The following is a 26531-nucleotide window of genomic DNA, read 5'->3' as shown; positions in this document are numbered from 1 at the left end:
ACATATAAATCTTAGCTTTTCTTATTTTGTGAAGATTGGTTCACTGGTATTTTGATACAGATTCCCTTGCTTCTGTTGGTTAGTATTGAAGCTATTACAACAGAACTGTTTTATTGATTTCTTTTTCAGATAGACTGTTGTTAGTGTATACTACAGATTTCTGTACCCTATATTTCACTGTATGTGCTTACTAGTTCTAATAGTGTTTTGGTAGAGTCTTTATGGGTTTTATATATATAAATATATATATATTATATAAATATATAAATATATATATTATATAAATATATATTATATATAAATATATATAATGTTATTAGAAAGTGACAATTAATTTTTCTTTCCTATTTGCATGTCTTTTATTACCTTCATTTGCCTAGTTGCTGTGGCAGAAACTTCAGTTCTATGTAATAGGCATTGGGCTCAGTGTTTAAATTGCCAGTTGGGATGTCCACATCACATTTCAGTGCCTTGGTTTCAATCTCTACGCTTATTCTCAACAAGCTTCTTACCAGTGTGTACCTTGACAGGAAACAGGGATGTCTCAAGTGCTTGGTTCTCTGCCAGTCATGTGGGAAAGGGTTGATGGAGGTCAAGCTCCTGGCTTTGACCAGCACAGCCCCTTGATATTGCAGGAATTTGAGAAGTGAACCAGTGGATCTGTAGAATAGATTCTCTCTCTCTCTCTCTTTCTCTCTCACTCTTGCTCGCTCGCTTGCTCTCATATAAAGAAGAGTCAGAAACTAAGAACAGAAAATAAATTTTAAAAAGATAGATCAGTGGGCCGGCGCCGTGTCTCACTTGGTTAATCCCCTGCCTGCTGCGCCAGCATCCCATATGGGCGCCGGGTTCTAGTCCCGGTTGCTCCTCTTACAGTCCAGCTCTCTGCTGTGGCCCAGGAGGGCAGTGAAGGATGGCCCAAGTGCTTGTGTCCCTGCACCTGACCCCTATGGGAGACCAGGAGGAAGCACCTGGCTCCTGGCTTTGGATCGGCGCAGTGTGCTGGCCGTAGCGGCCATTTGGGGGGTGAACCAACAAAAGGAAGATCTTTCGCTCTGTCTCTCTCTCACTGTCTAACTCTATCTGTCAAATAAATGAAAAAAAAAAAAAGATAGATCAGTTCTATGTAGGGGTACCTGGGTTTATTTCCCAGTTCTGGCTACTTACTGTAGCTTCCTATCAGTTCAGACACTGGAAGCAGCACTGATGACTAAAACAGATGGGTCATTTATGGTTACCAGTTTCAGTCCTATTGCAATCCCAGCTGTTGATAGTGGATGGGTGGATTGGAGCTCTCCTTTTGCAAATTCATTCTCTTTCTCTCTTTCTCTGTGTGCGCATTAGTGTGTGTGTGTGTGTCTGTCTGTCTGTCTCTCCAACTCTCAAATAAGTGAATTTTAAAAATTTAAATTCCAAATAGACTATGCAAGAAAAGTATGACAATTGCCAAAAGTGTAATACACTCACATATGTAATAACAATACCAAAAGAAAGAGAAAGTATCAGAAAAAAGTATTTGAAAAAATGGTGACTGATAATTTCTTTAAATTAATGTAGATATTATATCAAAGATTCAAGAAGCTCAGATAACACCATGAATGCCAGTTGTCAAAACAAAAATTTAAACATCTAGGAATACTTACTAAAGCTATAGAAATTCAGTGAAAGAAAAATTTGAAATCATGCAGAAAAAAAGTAAGAAACCAGTATAAAGCATCAAAGATAAGAGTTTTCTCTGTAGTCTTAGACACCATGCAGGGGAAAGGCAAGTAGAATGAAATATATTAGGTGTTGGGATAAATAAAACCACCAATGTGGAGTTTTGTCCCTATGAAATTATTCCTGCAGACTGAAGGAAAATTATTCTCTTAGATAAAGAAAAATTGAGGGAATATGTTGCCAATAAATCTGCTTGGCAAGAAATATTAAAGGAAACTATTTAGAGAAGAGAAAAGTATAAATGTCAGAAACTTGAATTTATGGAAAATAAAGGAAAAATATCAGGAGTAACAAGTAAAGGTAAAGCACAAACTTACTATATTTATGTTTATCTAACAAATAACAGCTTGCTCAAAATAACAGTGAGAATGCATTAGATTCTCTATGCTTAAATGCACATAAATTCTTTTGTAGAACCAAAATGAAGGACAGCAATAACAAAGGAATTAGAGGGATAATTTGGGATTATTTTGTTCTTATAAGGAACTCATACTACCTAGGAAGCTATGTGGTGTTATTTGAAAGTGAACTTGGGTTTATCATAAGTGTGCATCACAAACTTCAGGCAAACCATTGAAAAAATTTTTACAAGAGCAGTGTAACTGTTATGATATTATAGCAGAAAAATGAAATCATATAAAAACTCAAAATATCAAAAAACATCAGAAATAATGTAGAAGAGAAAAGTAAAAGTAAAGAACAAGGATAATAAGTGAAAAGAGTAGCAGATATGGTCGATATTGATTCTAATATATCAATAACTTAATACATTATCCCTCTTAGTAGTTTTTTTATCTGTTCTACTTAATATGACTGGTTTAGATCTGTAATTGATGCACAGTTATTCTTAAGTGTTGAAAATAAACTGAAATGTGATCCCTGTTGAACATGGTGGTGGGAATGGGAGAGGGAAGAGATGTATAATTTGGGACATGCTCAGGCTGACTTGCCCCAAGTGGTGGAGTTGGAAGCATACCAGGGGATTCCAATTCAATCCCATCGAGGTGGCATGTACCAATGCCATCTCACTGTTCCAGGTGATCAGTTTCAGTTCACAGTTGGTCATGGTGGAGGGACTGGGAGTCAAAGGGAGCACATAGACAAGTCTAGTACCTGCTAATGCTAACCGATGGAGTAAATAAAGGGGAGAGTGATCCAACATGGGAAGTGAGATACTCAGCAGACTCATAGAATGGCAGATGTCCTAAATAGCACTCTGGCCTCAGAATCAGCCCTAAAGGCATTCCGATCTGGCTGAAAAGCTCATGAGAGTATTTCAGGCATGGAAAGCCAAGACACTCTGGCAAAAGATCTCTGTGAGTGAGATCCCAGTGGAAAGAACAGGTCATCAAAAAAGGAGGTACCTTTCTCTGAAGGGAGGAGAGAACCTCCACTTTGACTATGACCTTGTCTAAACAAGATAAGAGTCGGAGAACTCAGAGGGCTTCCATAGCCTTGGAAACTCATGACTGGAGCATAGGGAGATTACTGATGCCATAGACAGGAGTGTCAATTGGTAAAGTCAACAACAGGAGTCACTGTGCACTTACTCCTCATGTAGGATCTCTATCCTTAATGTGCTGTACATTGAGATTTAATGCTATAATGAGTACTCAAACAATATATTTCACTTTGTGTTTCTATGGGGGTGCAAACTGTTGAAATCCTTACTTAATGCATACTAAACTGATCCTCTGTAAAAAAAAAAAAAAAAAAAAAAAAAAGAAATTATCAATTCCCAACTTGACTCTCATTGGGATTAAACATGACAATAGGTCTGCTCTGATTTCATCATCATTTAAAAAAATCATCTATTATTTTTCACTTTATGTTTCTGTGTGGGAGCAAACTGTTGAAATCCATACTTGATGTATACTAAGCTGATCTTCTGTATATTAAGATAATCAAAAATGAATCTTGATGTGAATGGAAGGGGAGAGGGAGTGGGAAAGGGGAGGGTTGTGGGTGGGAGGGACGGTATGGGGGGGAAGCCATTGTAATCCATAAGTCGTACTTTGGAAATTTATATGCATTAAATAAAAGTTAAAAAAAAAAATAAACATTTTGAACATCAGTGGTTTAAGTGAACCAGTTAAAAGATGGAGACATTTCACATGGTTCAAGAAACAAGACCCTTTTGTATGTTGTCTGTAAGATTTTGCTGTAAATGGAAAATCATATATAAAGTAAGTGAAAATAGATAAAGATACACTATGCAAATACTAATCAAAAGAAAGAGGGTTTTTTTTTATTAATTGCAAACATAGCTTTCTTCAACAAAGAAAGTCATCAGGGATAAAGGGGATCATCTTATAATGAAAACTTCAGTTCTCTAAATAGATATAACAATTCTTAACATACATGTGCCAAATAAAAAAAAAACAACATATGTGAGGAAGAACTGCAAAGAAAAATAGATGAGGGGCACGCAGTTGAGCTAGCAATTTTTCTACCTGTTGGGATGTTTGCATTACATCTTGGAGTTCCTGGGTTCAAGTCCTGGCTTTGCTCTTGATTCAAGATTATTGGTAGTGTAGACTCTGGAGACAGTAGGTGATTGCTCAAGTAGTTTTCTACCTGCCATTCATGTGAGAGTCCTGTATTTTTGATCTTTTGGCTCCTAGACTTGGCCTGGCCCAGTCCTATCCATTTCAGGCATTTGGAAAATGAATCCGTAAGTGGGAGCCCTCCCTGTCTCTTTGTCTCCACTCTCTTTGCCATTTTTCCTCTTATCAAAAAATAGGTTTAACAGTAGACAAATATGTTATTAAAGTTGGTATGCAAGATTTGCCCAGATTTGAAAATAAAATAATGTATTCCATTGTATCAACAGGCTAAAAAGAAAAAGAATTACATGATCTTATCAACAGATGCTGAAAAGTCTGTGACACCCATTCAGGATAAAACACTCAATAAATTAGCAAAGGAAAGGGAGCATCCTCAATCTGATAGAGAATATTGTTAAAAACCTATAGTTAGCAATGTACTTTATGGTAATTCAAAGTTTTTTCACCAAGATCAGAAGCAAGGCAAGTGTGACCCTTTTTACAACTTAGTTTTGTTACCAATCTAAATACGCATAAAAAGCATATGAATAGAAATTGTAAAACTCTAATCATAGATCCAAAAATAATTAAAAAAATCTATCTTCATGAATATTTGAGCTCCAGACTTGAACTAAAATTCCAATTTGATTTACTGACTTAAAATCCAAACAATTCCCAGCAAATATTCTATGGATATTGACAAACTGATGTTACATTTTACACAGAGAATCCAAGGATTTAGAATGACCAACACTTTTTGAAGAACAAGAATAAACTGGAGAAATGACAATACAAGACTAAGACAGTGTGATACAAAGAGATCAATGGAACAGAGTAGAGAGCACTAAAAGAGATCGACACAAACACAGTCAACACATCTATCAGTAAAGAACAAAGGTTATAAAATAGAGAAAATATAGTCTTTTCAATAGATTGTTCTGGGACAACTGACTATGCTGCACACATGCAAAAAGAAAAAAAAGAGAAATCTAGACATAGATGTTACATCACTTACACATACACAGAAATTAATTCAAACTAAACCATAGCTAAAAATGTGAAATGCAATACTATAAAACAATTGGAAGATAATGTAGAAGACAATCTAGATAATCGGGTTTTATGATGAAATTTTAGATCCAATACTAATGGTATAGAGGGATTGATTGGCAAGCTAAACTTCATTAAAATTAAAGTTTTCTGCTTTGTAAAAGACATTGTCAAATGAAACAAAAGATGGACCACAGACTGGGAGAAATTATTTACAGAACTAATGTCAGAAAAAATAATATTAATCAAAATATTCAAAGAATTTCTAAAATTCAGTAATATGAAATCCAAAACTGTAACTCAAAAGTGCATCAGAAAGCTTAACACATCCTGTCCAAAGAATGTATATGCATGGCAAATAAGCACACTAAAAGTTGCTCTACCATATGTGCCATCAAAAATATACAAATCAAATTAAAACAAGATACCACTACAGAATTATTAGATTGGTGAAAATCCATAACACTGACACCACTAATTGCTGATGAGAAGGTACATAAATAGGAGCACTCATTCACTCCTGGGGGTGCAGGAATGAAAAACTAACTTTGCAGGACACTTTGGCAGTTTCCTATAAACCAAATATGCTCATATCATAAGATCCAACTATCACACTCTCTTGGTATTCACCCAAATGAGGTGAAAATTAATGTACTGACAAAAAACTTAAACACAGACACTTAGAGCACCTTTAAGCATAGTAACTAAAAATTAGATGCAACCAAGATTTCCTTCAGTAGGTCAATGGTTATGTAAACCGTGGTATATTTGGAAAATAGATTATTGTTCAATACCACAAAACTGTCAAATCAGAAAAGATATGGAGGGAAAATTACCAGGTGAAAAGAAGGCAAAGTAAAAAGGCTAGCCACTGTAAGATTCAACTGTGAACACTACCAAGACGGCTTTTCAGAGTAGACAATCCGTTTATACTTGGAGGTTCCCTCCTTAGTTCCCTGGAACTGTTGATCTGCACTGCCACTTTGAGCCCCTACTTCCTCCATCACTTGTCCACCTTTCCAGGTGTTCTCTCTTTCCAGTCTCCCCATACAATAGAATTTTAGCCCTCAGACAATTGAGCTTTAGGTCTTCTTATTCTCAAGAAACTCAGATTCCCCAAGAGCAACTACTGGGGGCTGAAAAAGAAAAAAGATTAAACTGGAAATACACAGGATTTGGAAATATAAACACAGTTATTTGGTGTCTCCTCAATCACTCACCCAAAGTAGCGTCCACAGTCTCCACAAGATTACACATCAGGAAAATGAGAACGTTTTAATGCATAATTATTGCAAATAAAATATTTTTCATGCTTATTTGTTTATATAAATGGAACATATTTCTTGTATTTCATGTGTACAATTTCAAGAATACAATGATACCACCCATACTCCTTTGCTCCCTCCAATCCACCTACCCTTCTTCATCCTTCTGATTTTTCTAAATCTTATAAATTCCCTCCATGGATATTGGTAAACAGGTCCCATTAACTTACCCCATTTGGTAAAAACACAACTTGGCTACAAATACAAAGTGATAGCAAACCCGTGACTTGCATTACCATGGTCAGAACAGCATTTGACTCCCCACTTGTAGACATTATATCCCATGTCTTAAGTTAATGATTAATGGATGAATGATTGATGGATTAAGTGTGGATGCTTGATATAATAATGATTCTGGAAGGTGCAGGACTTTGGGAAGTGATTGGAAAGTGATTGCTAGGGTGGAGCCCCAAGAATGAATCCTGATGACATTGAAAGAAAAAAAGGAGAGATGTTGAAGAGCATGTTCCTTGTGTCTCTCAGCTTCCTGCCTCACCATGTGCTCATCTGTTTGCTTTACACTCATCAGGCAACAAGCCAATGGGGATACATGATCTTGAACTGGATTTCCAAAACTGTGATTAGAAATAAACTTTCTTTTTTCCTAAGAAGCCCATCTCAGATATTTTTGTTGTAGTGATAAACACAGATCACTATGTTTTCCTAAAATATAGCTAAAAATTTCTAGTAAAAGCTATAAGCTCCCTGTGTCTGTAGGCAAATTCATGTGTATTTATACATGTATTTTATGGATGTGTGATATTTGTTTCTATTTCCAGTTGTTATTCTCTAATTAATTTATAAAATCTAGTAAAAGAGTTCTATTTAAATGGACTTGGAGGAAAAGGAATGCTCGTGGACATTAAGTACTCCTGTGATTCTCATAAATATAGCAACTATCCCTAAGTTCACATGATCTGGGACAATATGTGGCATGAAAAGCTAGTTTTAAGTTTTTGGTTAAATATAAGCAGGAATTAAAGCAGAGAATGTAGAACACCAAGAGTGATACAGAACATGAATTACAGAGAGGTAAAGTTGATATGTCAGTGTGGATTCATCAGTTCTAACAATTGTGCCACATTGCTGGTGATGTTGACATATATTGGGGCTGGGTTTACATGGAAAATCTCTGCATCTTATTCTCAATTTTGCTGTGAATCTAAAACTGCTCTAAAATAAGGTGTACTAAAAAAAGGAACGAAAAAGAAAAATCTAATTAGAGGCCAATGAAAAAGCCTTAAAGAACTAAAAAAAAATTCAACTGATGAAAATATAAATATGACATATAAAATTTTTCAATGAGGGCAATCTAAAGCCAAAGGAAATTATAGCATAAATGCTTATATCAAAAATAAATATTTCAATTGTTAAGATATTAGAAAAAGAGTAACATAATATCAAATCAATAAAAAATAAGGAAATGATTAAGGACTAGAAGTTACTAAATTGATAAAAGAAGAAAGTTAGAAAGTCAATGAAAGAAAACTACTGTTTTTTTGGAAAGGCTTTAACATCATTAAAACAATAAGGACAAAAGCAGCACCAAAAAACAAACAATACACATAGAAAATGGGTAAACCACCTGGGAAAACATGTTTCACCAAAGAGGATATACGGTCAGAAAATAGGCCCATTGAAAGGTCTTTATCATTGCTAGACATTAGAGAAATGCACCTTAAGAGTATTATAAGAAAAACTAAAAGAAATAAAGTGGCAATACTGAATACTGGCAGAGATATAGAGAAAAAAAAAGCTCATATATCACTAGGTAAGTATAAAATATAGCCACTCTGGAATATAACGCAAATTTCTTTCAGACTAAATAAACACTTCCCATGCTATCCAGCAATTTTCACTGCTGGGGACTCATCACAGAGTAATGAAAACTTATGTCCACGCTAGGCCTCAACACCATTGTCCTTGTTTATGTTCCTATCATGATACATTAGTTTACTTGCTGCTCACAAATTGCAGTTATAAAATTTATAGAATGTAATTTTTCTAATTTCAATTTTTTGAAAATTTTGAATTTTGAAAATTCTTACAGAAAGTTTATTATGTCCAAAGGTGTGATAATAAGGTGGTAGATGCAAGTATAGTTAATCATTTCTATAGGCTTGAACACTCAAGTTGATTTTTACATTCCCTCATTAACTACATTAGTGCTCTCAGAGATACCATCGTGCTATTATTTTCCCTTATTTTTACAGTGAAGGACGCTGATTTTAAATAGATCCAGTAACTCACCACAAGTCTGTCATTCATTACTTTTAAATTTTTTTCTCACTATTCCAAACTTGCTTCCTGTATAAGTCTGAGAATCACATTCGACCAAATATCTTTTCTAAAACTAAAGCCTAATACAATACTTATCAAAACTACACAAATTAGAAAAGGACGTAAGGCGATAGCATCGTGGTGCAGCAGGTTAAGCCAGTGCCTGCATCACCAGTATCTTATGTGAGCATCTTTAGATCCCTGCTGTTCCACCTTACATACAGCACCCTGCTAATGCGACCAGAAAAGCAGTTTAAGATTTCTAAAATTCTTATTCACCAATATTAAGATGTGGACTGTGCTTTGAAAGATTGAGAAATCTACCAAGAGATAAAGGGGAATAATTCTTAATGATGCTAATGCACTATTTTATAGAAACGCTAAGGATCAACTCAAGAAGCACAAAGTAAATGATTTACCAATGACAGAAAAGGGGAGAGGGAGAAGGAACTGCATTGCAGGACTAGAAAGGGGGCAGCTGCATAGATAGGTCTGTGGTTATGGAATAGGCTGTATTAGAAATGGAGATTTGGAAATTATGGGGCAAGTTACTTAAAGAGAGTTGATGAAGGCTTATCAAGGCATTTGTCCTAAAGGATTAGAAGCAAATTGCTTAAAGCAAGGCCAAGAGTAGTGGGAATACTTTACTGAAAAGCAGTTGGAAAGGAATCAGTAAAAGGGAGTGATATCCACAGTACCCACCATAAGAAAATTGCACTCTAGGAAGAAGCAGCAAAGACAAGTATAGCACCAGAACAGGGTATCCCCAGGGGTATTCAGACAAAAAAAACAAAGAGTTAAGATAGTTAACAGACAAGCTTTAGCAGATACATGAGATAAGAATGTAAGAAAGGAGTCATTTTATGGTAAGACATGTCTCATCCGAATGCACAGCGCATTGCAGGAGAAACTGTCTGATGTCCTACTTGTTCACACCTTGGAAGATGCTGTGTGCTAACTAAAACTCTTTTCCTGATTTTATTAGGTAAAGTGGAATAACAGGATTGTGGTAATTTTAATCTACAGTTGAAAATTGTGTTGCATTTCATGTTAGAATTATTTTTATATTTATTTATCATTACTTACACATTAGCATAACAAATTATTCATACATTGCAATTTAAATATTGCTATTGTGAGCTTTATAGTAATACAATAATCAGATTTATCGTGAATGGAAATAATTCAGAGTTTGAATGTTTATAAATACAATTATTAATAAAATAAGTGAATGTTTTTCATTGAAAAAGCATGGTTAGTATTTTCCAGAATGCTGAAATTTGCATAGGATGAGGCAAAAGTCATTCATGTCATTCAACTTATTAATGCATAAGTATATCAGAAAATTGATATATATTTTTTCTGTAGGAATTGTGCTAATCTTCAGGGAGAGAATAAATAATGACTAAAACAGAATCAGAAATATTTTTTAAAAAATGTATTTTAAATTATTATTTACTCTGCTAATTCACCAAGTGATGGTTTCAGTTTCCAGGCCATTATTTTACTGTGATACAAATGCAGTTCATAAGATATCAAAATTACAAAGTATAATTACTTGTGTGTAATTTATTTTAAATGATACCTTTCAGTGAAATTTTGCTACTAATACCATAAGGGATTTTTCAAGCCAAGCCAAGAATGTGCATTTTTGCTTTTTCACTCTCTTAAGCTTTTCCCCCTTGCTTCTTTATTGGTATTAATGAAGTTAGCAATATGTAATGTGATGAATTTCTTGGGTTTACCTTTGCTTCAATCTGTTTAGTATCTGAATTTTGAAACAAAAATTTGATTTTGCTCTTGCCATCATCTGAAGATCCTTTAAGCTGAGAAAATTTATACCTCCAAAGTACAGCCTAAAGAGAAAAAAGAAACATGCAAATCAATGCAACTAGTATCAACATTTGAAACAAGAAGCAGGTCTCTTCTAAATGGTAAAAGCTAAATGTGTAAAGCCAGAACTATGTCCTATTCATTTAAAAAATGAATTAAGATTCCTTTATCAAATATTGTTGTTAAGAAACTATAATATCCAGAAATATATAAAACATAAAAATATATATAATATAAAAATATAATATCCGGAAAAATTATTCCACAGAGACTGTTTTCAATATCTTCTCTTATGCAAATATGAACAAAAAAAATCCTTCCTTCTTTTTTTTAAAAAAAATTCATTTGGGGCTGGCGCTGTGGCTCACTAGGCTAATCCTCCGCCTGCGGCACCAGCACTCCGGGTTCTAGTCCGGTTGGGGCGCCAGACTCTGTCCCAGTTGCTCCTCTTCCAGTCCAGCTCTCTGCTGTGGCCCGGGAAGGCAGTGGAGGATGGCCCAAGTGCTTGGGCCCTGCACCCACATGGGAGACCAGGAGAAGCACCTGGCTCCTGGCTTTGGATCGGTGCAGCACGCCATCCGTGGCGGCCATTTTGGGGGTAAACCAACGGAGGGAAGACCTTTCTCTCTCTCTCTCTCTCTCTCTCTCTCTCTCTCAGTCTAACTCTGCGTGTCAAAAAAAAATATATATATATATATATATATACATTTGAAGAGGTGATTTTTAATGCATTTAATTCTGGAGCTCTCTCTTGAAGCTCAAACCAACCAATTGATGCTTTCACAGAGGACACATCAGTGTGAACAAGTAATTATGACAAAACTTTATATGTACTCTCTAGAGATTGAAATGGAATAAATATTTTTATAGAGTTATCCTCTTCGTTTATTAAATCTTTAAAGTAGAGCTTGCTTCTGAAATATATGCCACAAATACAATTCTCTACAGTGAAAACTAAGAAAAATATGTTGCCTTTCCAAATAACAAAATGGAGATATACAAAGGTGAAACTGGCAATAAGTGGAAATTGAGTATTATCATTTCTTATATTGTTTACATTGGAGATCCTAGTGCTTGAGAATAAAAGCAGCATTTTGTTCTGGCACAGATCCTGGAACTAAAAACATACCCAACATAATACCAAAGTATAAATCAATTAAGTGAAAATCTATGGAAGCAAAGTCAAACATAATTACATACCATGCAGCTTTGTTATCTTTGTCTCAGTAAACGCATGATGTGAAGAAGTACATGCTGGTATAACAAATTATGGTTACAAATATTTTTAAAGATAACTATTGGTGGTTTCTAACTATATCAAGAAACATAGCTGTTGAAGTTGAATATTTTCCTAGCAAAAAAACGGGGGGTAGGGGTAGAGTATTTGACCCATATCTTTTCCCAAATAATTGTGTTAGAAAAAACCATAGATATGGCTAAGTGAGCATTTACAGACATGTGAATAATTTCACATTATCTTATAAAGAGTAAACTGCAGTTAAATGTTTTATGAAAATGAATTTTGGAACATTATCAGTTACTCTAAAAAAGCATGTATCTCAAAAGCCTTAGCTTCTTTAAGTAGTTTCTTCAATGAGGAAGTTTTATCCATTCATTCAGCAAAGTAATAACCAATCTCTGGTAGAATATTTGTTCACCAAGATAATCTCACCCTGACAAAGAAAATGAGATTGGCAAAGGTTTAAAAGGATGCATTTAAGGAACAATGAAAATACATAATTGAATGTTAATCTCCAACCAAAAATGGCATAGTAAGTATTCACAATCATGGGACAATAGGTTCGGCTTAGATATCCCAAGGTTCATAGTTAGTTGACATTACTCATGATCTCCATGTGGACATACATGGCTTTATTAGTAGGAGGTAATGATGACTGTCATTCAAACTCAGTTTCACCTCAATTCGATAAAATATGTTTTTGTAAAACCTTGTTTCAAGGGACATTGCAATTTAGAAAAGTGTCTTAAAAACTGATAAATATATAGTTTTGTACTTGAATAATGGTATTTTGTGACATTGCTCATCACAAGAACAATACTATTACAGAATAAAAATATAAGAATTAAAGTGACAATAGAAATAAAAAGAAAAAAATTCCAATTTCTATACAGAGATTGTAAAGCCTACTGAATTTGTTTCATATATACAGTGTATAGAACCAATGGCACTATTTAATCATCTTAGCTGAATAACAGTATAAAGATGGATATAAGCTAAGATGGAATCCTAGTTCCTAGTTGATTTTATATCCACTCTTAAATCTTAATTTTCTCTCATTATATTTTTTAAATATAATACCAAAATAAACAACTTGTATTTATTTAAGCTGGATTTCTCAGACGACCCTACACTTGACAAGCACAACAAAATACTTGTGGCATGCTCAAGAGAAAGTTTAATAAAAGTCCATACTCTGGAAAAATTGTTTCAGACACTGTAGCAATTCAAAAAGACTGGATGTACATGTTATTACATCAGCATGAAACTATTCTAGTGAAAGGCAATGCTTTCAGATATCCCTTTCAACAGAAAGTTTTCAATTTATACTGTGTAAGCTCTCAATGTATTATAATACTTTTCTGATTTGTAGCTGAAAAGGGTACTTGAAGGGATGCTAACCAGGTACAAATACTTTTGCAATGAAACTCATTTCTTACTAACTCAAAATTCCAAGATATCAATGTTTGTTTGACTAAAACCCACCTTACAACATGTGAGAATTTCTAAAAGTCTGTAGAAAAATGGAATGAAAAAATAAGTTTATTGTGATGCAATACAATTTGCCGTCTATACATATGTTTCCCATTTTTTTTAATAAACCTTTTGAGGACCCCTCTTGTGCCATGGGAAGTTCATAAAACATGTAATCTACATAAGCAAAAGCACTAATTAAAATAGTCGTGGACTTACTATTTGAATATGTTCATGTAGGGACATTGAACTCAACAGAACAGCCCAAAGATTTTTGTAGGAAAGAATGTACTCTTAGATTTAACGAAAAATTAAAAATGAAAAAGATAATTAGAATGTTCCTATATGCCCTACATACAGTTTGCTCTATTATTAATATCTCACACTAGGCCACTATTGTGGTGTGGTGGGTTAACCCTGATGCCTCTTTTTTTTTTTTTTTTTTTTTTGGACAGGCAGAGTGTACAGTGAGAGAGAGACAGAGAGAAAGGTTCTCCTTTTTGCCGTTGGTTCACCCTCCAATGGCCGCCGCGGCTGCCACGCTGCGGCCGGCGCACCGCGCTGTTCCGAAGCCAGGAGCCAGGTGCTTCTCCTGGTCTCCCATGGGGTGCAGGGCCCAAGCACTTGGGCCATCCTCCACTGCACTCCCTGGTCACAGCAGAGAGCTGGACTGGAAGAGAGGCAACCGGGACAGAATCCAGTGCCCCGACCGGGACTAGAACCCGGTGTGCCGGCGCCGCAAGGCGGAGGATTAGCCTATTGAGCCATGGCGCTGGCCTCCTGATGCCTCTTGGAATGCCAGCATTCCATATTGGAGTACCAGTTCAAGTTCTGACTGCTCAGATTCTAATCCAGCTTCCTGATGATGTACTTGGGAAAGGAAATGGAAGCTGGCCTGAGTTCTTGGGTCCTAACTAGCCCTGTGATGCACCAAAATGGAGTTCTAGCCTCCTGCCTCAGCCTACACTAGCCTTGCCTGCTGTGACAAACTGGAGAGTAAACCAGCAGATAAAAGATATTTCCCTCTCTCTCTCTCTCTCTCTCTTTCTCTATCATCCTAATTCTCTATGTTTGTATGTTTCTCTGCTTTTCAAATGAATAAATAGATCTTAAAAATATTCACATTAATATGATACATTTTCATAATTAATGACAGTTTTAGAATATTTTAACATGTATTCCCTCATTTATTCAGATCTCTCCAGTTTTAACCTGATTTTTCTTTTACAGGACAACATATTTATTTATTGCCATCTTTAAAAAAATGAAAGGTTGGGGCCAGCACCGTGGCACAGAAGGTTAATCCTCCGCCTGCAGTGCTGGCATCCCATATGGGTGCCAGTTCTAGTCCCGGTTGCTCCTCTTCCAGTCCAGCTCTCTGCAGAGGCCTGGGAAAAGCAGTGGAAGATGGCCCAAGTGCTTAGGCCCCTGCACCTGCATGGGAGACCAGGAAGAATCACCTGGCTCCTGGTTTCGAATCGGCACAGCGCTGGCAATAGCGGCCATTTGGGGAGTGAACCAACGGAAGGAAGACCTTTCTCTCTGTCTCTCCCTCTCACTGTCTGTAAACTCTACCTCTCAAATAAATGAATAAATAAATCTTTAAAAAAAGGTTTACCTATGTATTTAAAAGGCAAATTGAAAAAGAGAGAGGGAGAGAAAGAGAGTGCTTCTAGTCACTGAGTCACTCCCTACAAAGTCACAATATGCTGGGCTGCCTTAGAGTAAAGACCAGATCCAGGACTCTCACCTGGTCTCTAAGCACATGGGGCATCTTTTGTTGCCTTCACAGGTGCATTAGCACAAAGATGCATTGGAAGAACAGCCTGAACCTTTACTGAGACTCCAATATGGGATGTCAGCTTTGCAACAATGGTGTACCCTGTCTGCCATTGTAATAATTTTTAAGTGTATGGCTGAAGGGTCAATAAGTGTTGTTTGCCATTGCCATCTTACATTTCCAGAATGTTTGCATCACCCTAAACAGGAACTCTGTACCCATTGATAAATTATGCTTTCATTTCTCCCTCCCCAAAGCCACTAATATAGTCCACTGTACTTTTTTAAAAAAAATATTTATCTTTGTTTATTTGAAAGGCAGAGTTATGGAAACAGAGGTAGAGACAGAGAAAGAAAGGTCTTTCCATCCGCTGATTCAGCCCCCACTCCAAATGGCCATAATTACTGAGACTGGGCCAGTCAGAAGCCAGGAGCCTAGAGCTTTCTCCGGATCTCCCATATGGGTGCAGGGGCCAAGTACTTGGGCACCATTTTAATTTTTGACTCTATGAATTTACCTACTGTTGGCACTTCATATAAATATAATCACAAATATCTGTCCTTTTGTGACTGCCTCAGAATTTTACTTCTTTATAAGGATGAATAGCATTCTACTGTATGTATATATCAATTATGTTTATTCATCAATTTACTGATGAACATTTGAGTTATTTTTACCTAAGAGCAAAAAAATTATTAAGAATAATACTGTTGCAAATTTGTGTTCAAATACGAGTTTGAGAACCCACTCTCCTTTGGAGATTAGACAAATAGATAGATACAGATAGATATGCATATCTATATCTATATAAAATCTTAGAATATATATATTCTAGGAAGTGAAAGTACCAAATTATATAGTAATACATGTTTACATTTTGATGAACCATCAGAAGTTCTCCACAGTGGTTACACCATTTTGAATTTTCCTTAGCACTGTAAAAGAAATGGTTCAGGAGCCTGCGCTGTGAGGTAGCAGGTAAAGCCACAGTCTGCAGTGCCGGCATCCCATATGGGTGCAGGTCAAGTCCGGCTGCTCCACTTCCAATCCAGCTCTCTTTATGGCCTGGAAAAGCAGTAGAAGATGGCCAAGGTCCTTGGGCCTCTGCACCCGCATGGGAGACCCGGAAGAAGCCCTTGGCTCCTGGCTTCAGATCAGCTCAGCTCCAGCTATTGCAGCCAGTTGGGGAGTGCACCAGTGGGTAGAGGACTTCTCTCTCTCTCTGTGTGTAACTCTGACTTTCAAATAAATAAATACATCTTTCTCACCTTCTCACCAACATTGTTTTTCTTATAACAGTCAATCTGGTTGGTATGAAGTGATTTCTCATTGTAGTTTTTGACTTGCATTTCCCTAGTAGTTAGTGATGTCGTCACTTTTCATGTGCTTGTTGGCTGCTTATATTTATTTTCTGAAAAAATGGGTGCTCATGTTTTGCCCAATTTGTGTTGGGTTGTTAGTAGTATTTTATATTTTTGATATTAACCCCCTATCAGATACATGATTTGAAAATACATTCTTCCAAGATGTATGTGTGTTTTTCACTGTATTGTATTATTACCTTCTGTACGAAAGTTACTAACATTGATATAATCCAATTTACCTTTTGCTCTTCATGTCTATGCTTATGGCATTATATCAAAGAAATCAATGCCAAATCCATTTTCATTCTACAAATTCTATAGTTTTAACACTTAAAAGTAAGTCATTAATACATTTTGAGTTAATTTTATATGTGGTATATGCTACGTATACAGTGTTTAATATATGATATGGATATTCAGTTTTCCTAACACCATTGTTTGAAAAGATTGCCATTTCCCCACAGTGTATTCATGTCACCCTTGTTGAAAGTCATTTGAAATTATATGGATGTAGGAGTCATTTCTGGGTACCCAATGCTTTACGTGTCTGTCTTTGTGCCTGTAGAGAACCATTTCAATTAGAATAGCTTTGTAGTAAGCTTTAAAGTCAGAATTGTTAAGTCTCCCAACTTTGTTCTTTTTCAGGAGTGTTTTGGCTATCTAGGATCCCTTGGGACTGTATATGAATGACTTACATATTGTGTGATTCCAATTATGTGAAATTCTGGGGAAACCAAAATCATAGGACAGTAAAAAATAATTGGTTATCAGAGGATGTAAAGGATAAAGGTATAGCAGGAGGAGCACAGATGGTTTTTAAGGCAATGTAACTACTCTGTGTGGTATTATAATGTTGCATATATACTTTTACACATTTGTCAAAATTCTTAGAATATACAACACCTAGAGTGAGACCTAACATAAAATTTTGATTCAACATGATGTTAATGTGTCAATGCAATCACATTCATCATAATAAGCATATCATTCTGGTTGGGGATATTGAAAACAGAGGAGTCAGGAGGTAGATGGAAATATTTGTACTTTCATCATCTCTGTGAATCTAAAACCACTTTATAAAAATAAAATCTATTATAAAAAATTACACTTACAATCAACCGCTTGTAACCACTAACGGACACATATACACATATATGACATTCTGCATTTCAAATAAATAAAATCAATCTTTTAAAAATTAATATGCTTTTTGCTAAATTAACTGAGAGAAATTCAGATTACTAAAATCAGAAGAACTAGCAACCTTGCAGAAATTAATGGATTATGTGAAAATCTACCAACAATTGTACTCCAGAAATCTGAATCACATAAATAAAATGGAAAATTATCTGGAAGCATGCTAAAGATGAATAGAAGTGTAAATATTAAGTTGATTGAAACTATAAACATAAATTTCAAAACAAAAGAAATCCCTGGATCCCACTGTTTACTGGAAAATTATATTGCAATTCGTATAGGTAATTATCAATCTTTTAAAAACTTGGAGAAGTATGAACATTTCCAATGGGGCCAACATTATGATACCAATACACTAATGCCAGGCATAAACTCTGCAAGGGAAAATAATAAATCAATTTACATATAACTTATTTCATACATGAGGGAGCTAAAATTTCCAAAAACGAAACAATAACTAAACAATAAATTTCAAAAACACAAAAGAAATTCAGCTTTTTATTAAAAAATGCATAAAATTGCCATTCTATGAATTGGTTGTTTTTATAGCTCTCGTTTATACACCTGTGGAACAGTGGTCTTTCTACTTTTTACTTGTTGGATACTCTATTTTTGAGCATTAAACCTGTTTTTATAAAACAAATTGAAAGTATGTTATCTTTAAAGAAAGGAAGGAGGAGGGAGGGCAGTATTATGTTCTTATAGTTCAATCTATGAGATACATGAAATCTACTCTCTTTTAAATTAATAAGAAATCACAAAAGGGAAATTCCTGTGTGCACCAGTTTTGCTTCAATTCAGTGTTTTTAAAATTTTGCTTTAAATATTTGTCAAATTTACAGAAATTAATAAAGCTACTACTATAGTTTTAGTAATTTTGTGGCTATATTAAGAATTATGGGAATGAAGTTTAACACATCTTCATTGATTATCATTTAAAGCCATTGCCTGTTTTCCTACTAGACTATACTCTTTTTACTGTTTATCTGTTAAACTCTTTAGTAGAGTCAACATGCCTTTGGATTTTTTTTTTAATTTATTTATTTGACAGGTAGAGTCACAGACAGTGAGAGAGAGAGAGAGACAGAGAGAAAGGTCTTCCCTCCACTGGTTCACTCTCCAAACAGCCACAAGGGCTGGAGCCATGCCGATCCGAAGCCAGGAGCCAGGAGCTTCCTCCTGGTCTCCCATGCAGGTGCAGGAGCCCAAGCACCTGGGCCATTCTCCACTGCCCTCCCAGGCCACTGCAGAGAGCTGGACTGGAAGAGGAACAACCGGGACCAGAATCGGCGCCCATATGGGATGCCGGCTCCGCAGGCGGAGGATTAACCCAGTGTGCCACTGTGCCTGCCCCTCAACATGCCTTTGAATATAATATAAATTAAAAAATACATAATCTCAAAAAAATAACTGGAAAAGAAAGCCATAAAAACTATGACCTGAAAAAGTGCATTGTTTTGCATAAAGAACAACATAGTTTCCATGGCTATAATAATGCATATGGGAGATGGGAGACTTTTTTGAACATAAGGCATGAGTCCTTGGCTATGAAGAGGACACTGCAAATATGAATAAATTGGTCAGTGAATATAATGATTGGTTGAAGGATTTATATTCTAAGAAATAATGCAGTTAAATGGGAAAAGGTTAAAGAATGTAGATAAACTGTAAATTGGTAAAACTCAGACATTTATTAAGGCCAATTTGCAATAACCTGAGTCAAAATTAATGTCAATGAAAGTTATAAAGGTCTGAAAAATGGCTTAATTCCAGAACTCTTTGGCAATCCTATTGCTTCTGCCAATATTTTATTGTTAAGATTCTAAGACACATTGTGGAAATTATGTTAAGGATATTAATGCCGAAATACGTGAATGGGCACTGGGCACTGCTATTTCCTATATCATGTGGTTTGTACTGCTTTGAGTGAGAATGGTTGCAGATGCCGTGCAGCTGGCTCTAAAGCAGATAAAGATAGGACAGTGTTGGGTGAACTCTAAGTATGCCTTGTTGGGGGAGGCGTGGCTTGTTTGTGGTTATTTAATAGACATCAATGTGTGCTTAGAAACAAGATGCTAGTGAAGAAGGACAGAGGCAGATTTTTCTGCGGTGGAACGTACACCAAGATGTAGTCACAAGAACACAGAAATGGTGATCATGAAGTGATACATAAAGGGCAATAAAGCTCACAAGATGTTATCCCTCCATTTCTTCCCTTTTGTTGACATCCTATGTGCAAGAACCAACTTCCACCTCCCCCAGACCCCTTACAAAACAACAGGTAAAACAGATTAGAGGGCAGCTTGCAAAAGAGATAAGAGGAAAGTTCCCAGTGGCTTCTGAAAGCCCCTTACTCCTACTGCCCACCAGCTGCAAGCCCACAGATAGAAGCCCAGTCCTACTTGTACCCTGAGCAGTCTCCTCTCAAGAACAGTCATACTTCTTTGCTTCAATAAAGCAACCTATCTCTGTTGAGGTCAGCTCCATCTCCTTTTTCCATCTCTCTTTTCTGGGAATTACAAAAGGCCAGAACTTTTCTCCCTGTCTCTCTTTCTCACTGTCTATAACTCTACCTGTCAAATAAATAATAATAATAAAAAAAGTCCAGAACCTGGAGCTATTTCAAACCCAACAATACATATGTTAATTAGCTATATATTCTATGTATTTCCAAACATTGTGTTGCACACAATAAATATAAGTAATATCATCAATTTTAAGTTAATAAATGTATTTTTAAATGACATATTAATGTTAGCTATAAATACAGGGAATTAGATAAAAATGCTCTTTTGCATGCCCATGTCTTGTATTAGAGTGCTTGGGTTGAGTCTCAGTTCTGCTTCCAATTCCAACTTCTTGATAATGTGCATCTGGGGAGGCAGCAGGTGATGACTCCAGTACTCAGGTCCTTGCCACCCATGTGAGATACCTGGATTGAGTTCCTGGCTCCTGAATTTGGGCTGTTGCAGCCTTTTGGGGAGTGAATCTGAGGATAGGAGGTTTCCCTCTCTCCTCCTCTCCCCGATGTGTGTGTGTGCTTTCTGCCTTTTCAAATTAGCAAAATAATAAATAAAAATTTTTGAAATAATGTAATTTTATTGGAAAAATTAGTTGCATGATGTCATACTAAAACTTAGAAATCAAACATGAATTTGTTTTTTCCTTCCAGAAGGGTTCATGTGCACTGTGATGGGCTTAGCTGTCTATGTAGAAACAGACAAAGAAGATCATAAGGACCAAAAGCTTCCCTCCTTTTTTACACACTTGTGTTCCCTATTCTTTACAGTCTGGCATCGGTTCTATTACCAGAAAATTTAGATATTCTTCCCTATTATGTTATGTCTAAATGCAGAGAAGATAATCCATTTTTTTTCGAGAATGGCAGTGTATTGAAATAAAAACAAATGCTGATCTTAGAGTCATACATCCTGAAGTGTAATCAAATTGTATATCCTACTTATAAGCCACATGGCTTTGGGAAAAACTCCTAATTTTTTAGAACCTTAGTATATTCTGTTGTAAATTAGAGGTAATATTACTGGACTATTCTACTTTAAAGGCTACTGTGAAAATGGATGAGATAATAATGCTCGTGAAATTCCTTTGTAAATTGCAAAGATTTGTCTTTCTCTATTAGTTCAAACTAGTTTAGTAGAGTGTTTCCCAAAAGTACCCTAAGCTTTTAAATGTTAATGAGCAAAGGCACTTGAACACAAATAGCCCTGCCTCTGGGAGGATGTGGAAGCAGAGGTGAGCACTTGGAGGAGGTAAATGTTGCCTAATTCCAATTCCTATCTTAATGATGGGCCTTTTTGAAACAGCTTTATATTTGCTTATAAAATAAATTTTGTTTGATCTTAAATATACATACTTTTTGAGAAAATATTTCCCAACACATTTCTACAGCAATTTTTCAATGCCATAAAGAATACATACGTATACTCTCAGTTCTACCTTATAACATGTCTGAAGGACATGTGCACCCTCTCCATGGGTCCCAAACACCTCTTTTTGTGTTCTCTTTTTTACTGCATAAAGCTTTTGATGAGCATGCCCCTGTAGTCACAAGAAAACAGGATAGTGAGTTGTGGCAAAATAGCAGATAAACAGCTAAAACAGGTGGAAATTTTGATAGTGTCTGCTGGATCCTTTCAAGAGACATGCATTCATTAACTGATGTGTTTATTTTGGAAACAGTTAAACAGGGATATTCTTTTTTCTACTCCTTAAGACCTTCATTAAATTCTCCCTAACTTGGTGTATGACAAAATCCCCCTTAGATGTTTTTGTTCCTGTTAAAAGAGTTCATCTGAGTGGCCAGAATCGTGGTGCAGCATCTTAAACTGCCATCTGCGATGTCACCATCCCACATGAGCACCAGCTCCAGACCTGGCTACTCCAATTCCAGTCGAGCTCAATGCTAACGTGCCTTGGAAGGTAGCAGATGGTCTACGTGTCTGGGCTCCTGCCAACCACATGGGAGACCCTGAGGAATCTCCTGACTCCTAGCTTTTGCCTAGTCCATCCCTAGCCATTGCAGCCATCTGGGAAGATGGAAGATCTCTCTCTCTCTCTCTTTCTCTCTATTTCTGTGTGTGTGTGTGTGTGTGTGTGTCTTGCCCTTTCTTTCTGTAACTCTGCCTTTCAAATAAACAAATACATCATCAAAAATATGAAATTAAAAAAAATTAAAAATTACCTGATTCATAAAAATTATATTACTTAAGGGGTAACATGTGAAGTCTTGATATCTGTCTACATTGTATAATTTTCAATTCACTACAAAATTATCTATTATCTCTTTGGGCAAAATATTTGAAATCCTCTCTGCTAGCTTTTTTAAAGGAAAAACACTATATATTATTATTTTCTGCATTCACCCTACAATGCAGTAGCATGTCAGCACTTTTTTTTTTTTTTGCCTATTTAATTTTAACAGTATCCAGCTTAGAGTGTCTGTTCCTGGATGATCTCCTCTGTGTGCCCAGGAATACAGGAAACTTTTTTACTAATGCTGCAATTCTGAGTGATGGGAAAATATAAAGGCCTGTCCCTGTTGCTATAGCTGGGATGACTTTGTAAAGCAACCCAAGCTCAAAGATACCCCCTTAGTGCCCACAGTTGCACCACCTGGTGGTTAGTTTATCTACTTGCCTTCTTTTCCTCTCTTGCCTTTTTGTTTCCATACAAATTATAACTCCTGAAAGCCCTATCTAACCCATTTCTCTGCTAAAATAACAATCCATGGAGTTCAACATAAGATAGTTTCTCATCACAGAGGCAAAGGTGGACTCTTTGAAATGAGCTGCTTACTAGGTGGCTCCAAAAGAGATTCTATAACTAGTAGCAGGTAAAGTAGGTAATGATTTAATCGCATTAACTATAACTAATCAATTTTGTTAATTATAATCTGCCAGACTCTATGTTACTGGGAAACAAAACTGTCTGTTCTGGGAAAAAGAATCTACATGGGCTTTATGTGAAGTCCTTCTATGATGATAACAATCTAAAAGGTTTACAAAAAGTTCATGGAAATATTATTATTTAAAAAGCTATGCAAAAACTTTGGTCTAAAATAAATTTACACTTAATTCCATTTTTTCATGAACTGTTTGGGAGTTCTCTCATAGAGGTCACTTCAGATTCTGGCTCAAAACTATGCATAAGCAGCCACTGGCCTGCTAGCAGACCCCTGTGTTAGAGATGGAAGTTCACATGTAGACAGAACTGCACATATGCATGGATTCTACATGACCCACTAAGTTATAAGGCACATTTCAACATACTGTAAGATGGACTTGGTTTATTTGCAATCTGATGGGAGCAGACTCAAAGACCATAAGCAAGCTGTCCATGATGGCAGCCCTTATCTCCAACTCATACTCATTCATGGAACTGCAACACCCCATCAGCTCACAAATATGCCCTAATGGGTCAGTCTAGAATGGCTATGTGAGGTAAGGTTAAAGAGGGTGAGGACTTGCTCACAGATGAACAGGCCCAACATGGTAGTGCAAGCTAAATACTGAGAGTTACTATATGACAATCCCTCTATACGATGCTAAAAGACAGCAGTGAAGAGACATTCTTCCCACTTCAGAGAAGTTTGGCTTGTGCATCTGAGTATCCACTTTGTGCAAAGTGGTGTAATGTGAGAATGTACATGGACTCCTGGGCAGAAATGAAAGACTTGAGTCAGGTGTCTGGAAGGTAAAAAAAAATAGCAGGTTATGGAAAAGGAGGTCCAAAGAAAAGGCACCGAACAACAGATACACACTTTTCTCTCGTAGTTTTACATGGGCTAGTCTGTGTCACTGGTATAAGTGGTGTATGCACCAGTGGAGAATGATATGTCACCAACAAAATGGCCCTCCACTCCGCATGGCTGAAACAGGATTTAGAGAGCTGAATGCTCAGTCTTATCTCTTCCAACGCCAACAGTGAGCACTCAGGAGAGCTCCAATATTTCCTAATTAAACCATCCATTCATTTGGTGGTAGACTAATGATATTGAACTCCTGGAATGGCATCAATTAATTTAGACAGGAACAGGCACACATTATCTGTATAGATCTGCTTTTCTGTCCATATGGGTTCCTCATTGTATGACTTAAGGAAATTTTACTAGAGTTCTTATAACTCAACACATACCAACAGATTCGTTTTACAATAATGGAAGCATCAGAGTGGCAATTTGGCCACAGAATTTAGTGGTCTCTGCCATACTGTATCAAATCAAGGTTTCAGGTAGGAATGAACAGTGCAGTGACCTCTGAAAACATTTAATATGCACCAAAAAGATACACCATGAGGAGGGGAGACCATGCAGTTCTGTGTTTCCAGTGAGCTGACCACATGAGTTCCACTGGGCAGAATACGTGAGTCAAAGAATGAAGAGTTTTGTTTGGGTTCATTTACCATCACTTACTGTTACCCATATGGAAGATTTAACACCTGTTCTCTCAACTTTGAACTGCTCAAGTGAAGATTTTAGGCTGTTTTGAGTTTTCTGGTTATTCTGGGAACTCTTGTCTCAAGAGATCAGGTGGCAAGAAATCAGTCTGGCTAGAATCACTGACTCTCAACTCTCTCAGAATGGTGGAGAATTTACTTTACCTTTGGGAACTCTACTGAATGTCTCTGTTTGCCATTGCCAATTTTAATGGTAAATGGACAAAATCACCACCAATCACTACAGGATCAGCATTTGGAGGTAAGAGTCTGGGTTAGTTCAAACAGGCAAGCTGCCCATATCACAGGAGATAATTGCCAATGAAGGCAGGATGCACAATGGAGAGTGAAGGAGCAGATGATGCTTGTCATTTATGGATTCATGGTCTTGATCTCAGCCATGGCAGCAGAGTCTACTTATCATTCTGGTAACTTATCTCTTCTTTCCTACAACTCAGGACCAGTCAGAATCCCAGAGAAGCTGCACTTGGATGAACCCTCTTTCTGGAAGGAGCACATGGACTGATCTGTCTATTTCTCTCTTGGGCTGTTGTACTCCTACTTGCTAGAATATCAACTGCTGAGAGCTTACTCCAAGAAAACATTTCAAGGGTCTCCAGTGTAGGACAGCTTATAATCCTTGTAGATATTTTGAAAATGATATATTCAAAGTAAATTTTCATCTCCCCTACCACTCTCTTCTTCAATGTATCTTCAGTATTGTCACACTTTACTCAATTTTCTAAGCATTGAATTGGGAAACAGTGATCAGGTTTCCCATCAAATCCACTGCCTCTGATTCTATCAATTATATTTCCCTCACATCTTATGAATCTCTCATGTTGTCATTTTATACCACAAATTTTGTGTAGGCCACCATTTATCTCTTGCTATTCACAGTAACTTCCAGTTTAATGTCTTCCCTTTATTCTTGACATCCCATAACTTATTTTAAAAGCCTGCTCTCTTCTCTTGCTAAAAACAATCTTTTCAACTGATATTTCCGCTATCTAACACCTTTTAATACTAATGTCACGATTACATAGAAACCGCTTGCCAAGACACACAAGACCCTTGAAGATCAAATCTTTACATAGGTCTCTTCTCTAATCTTTTGCCACTATCCTTCAAACATACTTTGCTTCAGCCATGATGTTGGTTACACACAAATCACAAGGCTTTTCCTTGTCACTTCTGTGTTGTCTGCTGTCCATTCTGCCTTAACAGCCTTGCTTGAAAGTTCTTTGGCTGATAGATGTCACATTTTACATATCAGCTCCAGCAAAATCATACTTCCTCAAGGAAGATATATTATATATATATATATATGAAAAATATATGTTATATAGGGAGAATAGATTATGTGCCTTCATTAGTCTCTCCATAGCACTTTTTCAATATGATAATTATGTAATATTTTGTTAATTTTAGCAATTTGTGATGATGAGGTGATTAATAACTTTGGTAAGTGCATTTTCAGTACAGTGAGGGGTTCCTGGTTAGTAACCTATTAGGGTTTGAGCAATTCAATCTTCCCATGTGAATCACACATACACTCATGCATACCACACATATGAATAAGCATTGAATAAGGGTAGAATATGAAGTTGTAAGGCAGGTTATACATGGAGACAGAAGAATAAACAAATTTCTTTCTTTTCCAAGGTGGCTCTAACAGTCCTATACTGGCAGATATTTATAGCATACCAGAATATTCTCCAGTCAGCAAAAGGGAAAGCTTTGGGTAACTGATGATAAAATGAAGTGCAC

The 26531-nt window shown here is 36.3% G+C and overlaps 1 protein-coding gene across 5 annotated transcripts in view; it reads right to left on the bottom strand.

The window, feature by feature from the left end:
• SNTG1 (syntrophin gamma 1) overlaps positions 1 to 26531 on the bottom strand; it is a 918312-nt gene that overhangs the window by 22694 nt on the left and 869087 nt on the right. For all 5 annotated transcript variants that reach the window (XM_089335217.1, XM_089335216.1, XM_070076592.2 and 2 more), the window contains one exon: positions 10666 to 10776. In XM_089335217.1, the coding sequence (XP_089191343.1) occupies positions 10666 to 10776 (111 nt within the window). The remainder of the gene's footprint in view (positions 1 to 10665; positions 10777 to 26531) is intronic.

Source organism: Oryctolagus cuniculus, chromosome 6 (assembly GCF_051225735.1).
Source record: "Oryctolagus cuniculus isolate XC-2025 breed Fujian yellow rabbit chromosome 6, ASM5122573v1, whole genome shotgun sequence".
Classification (NCBI taxonomy): domain Eukaryota; kingdom Metazoa; phylum Chordata; class Mammalia; order Lagomorpha; family Leporidae; genus Oryctolagus; species Oryctolagus cuniculus.
This window is presented reverse-complemented; position numbering and strand designations above follow the sequence as displayed.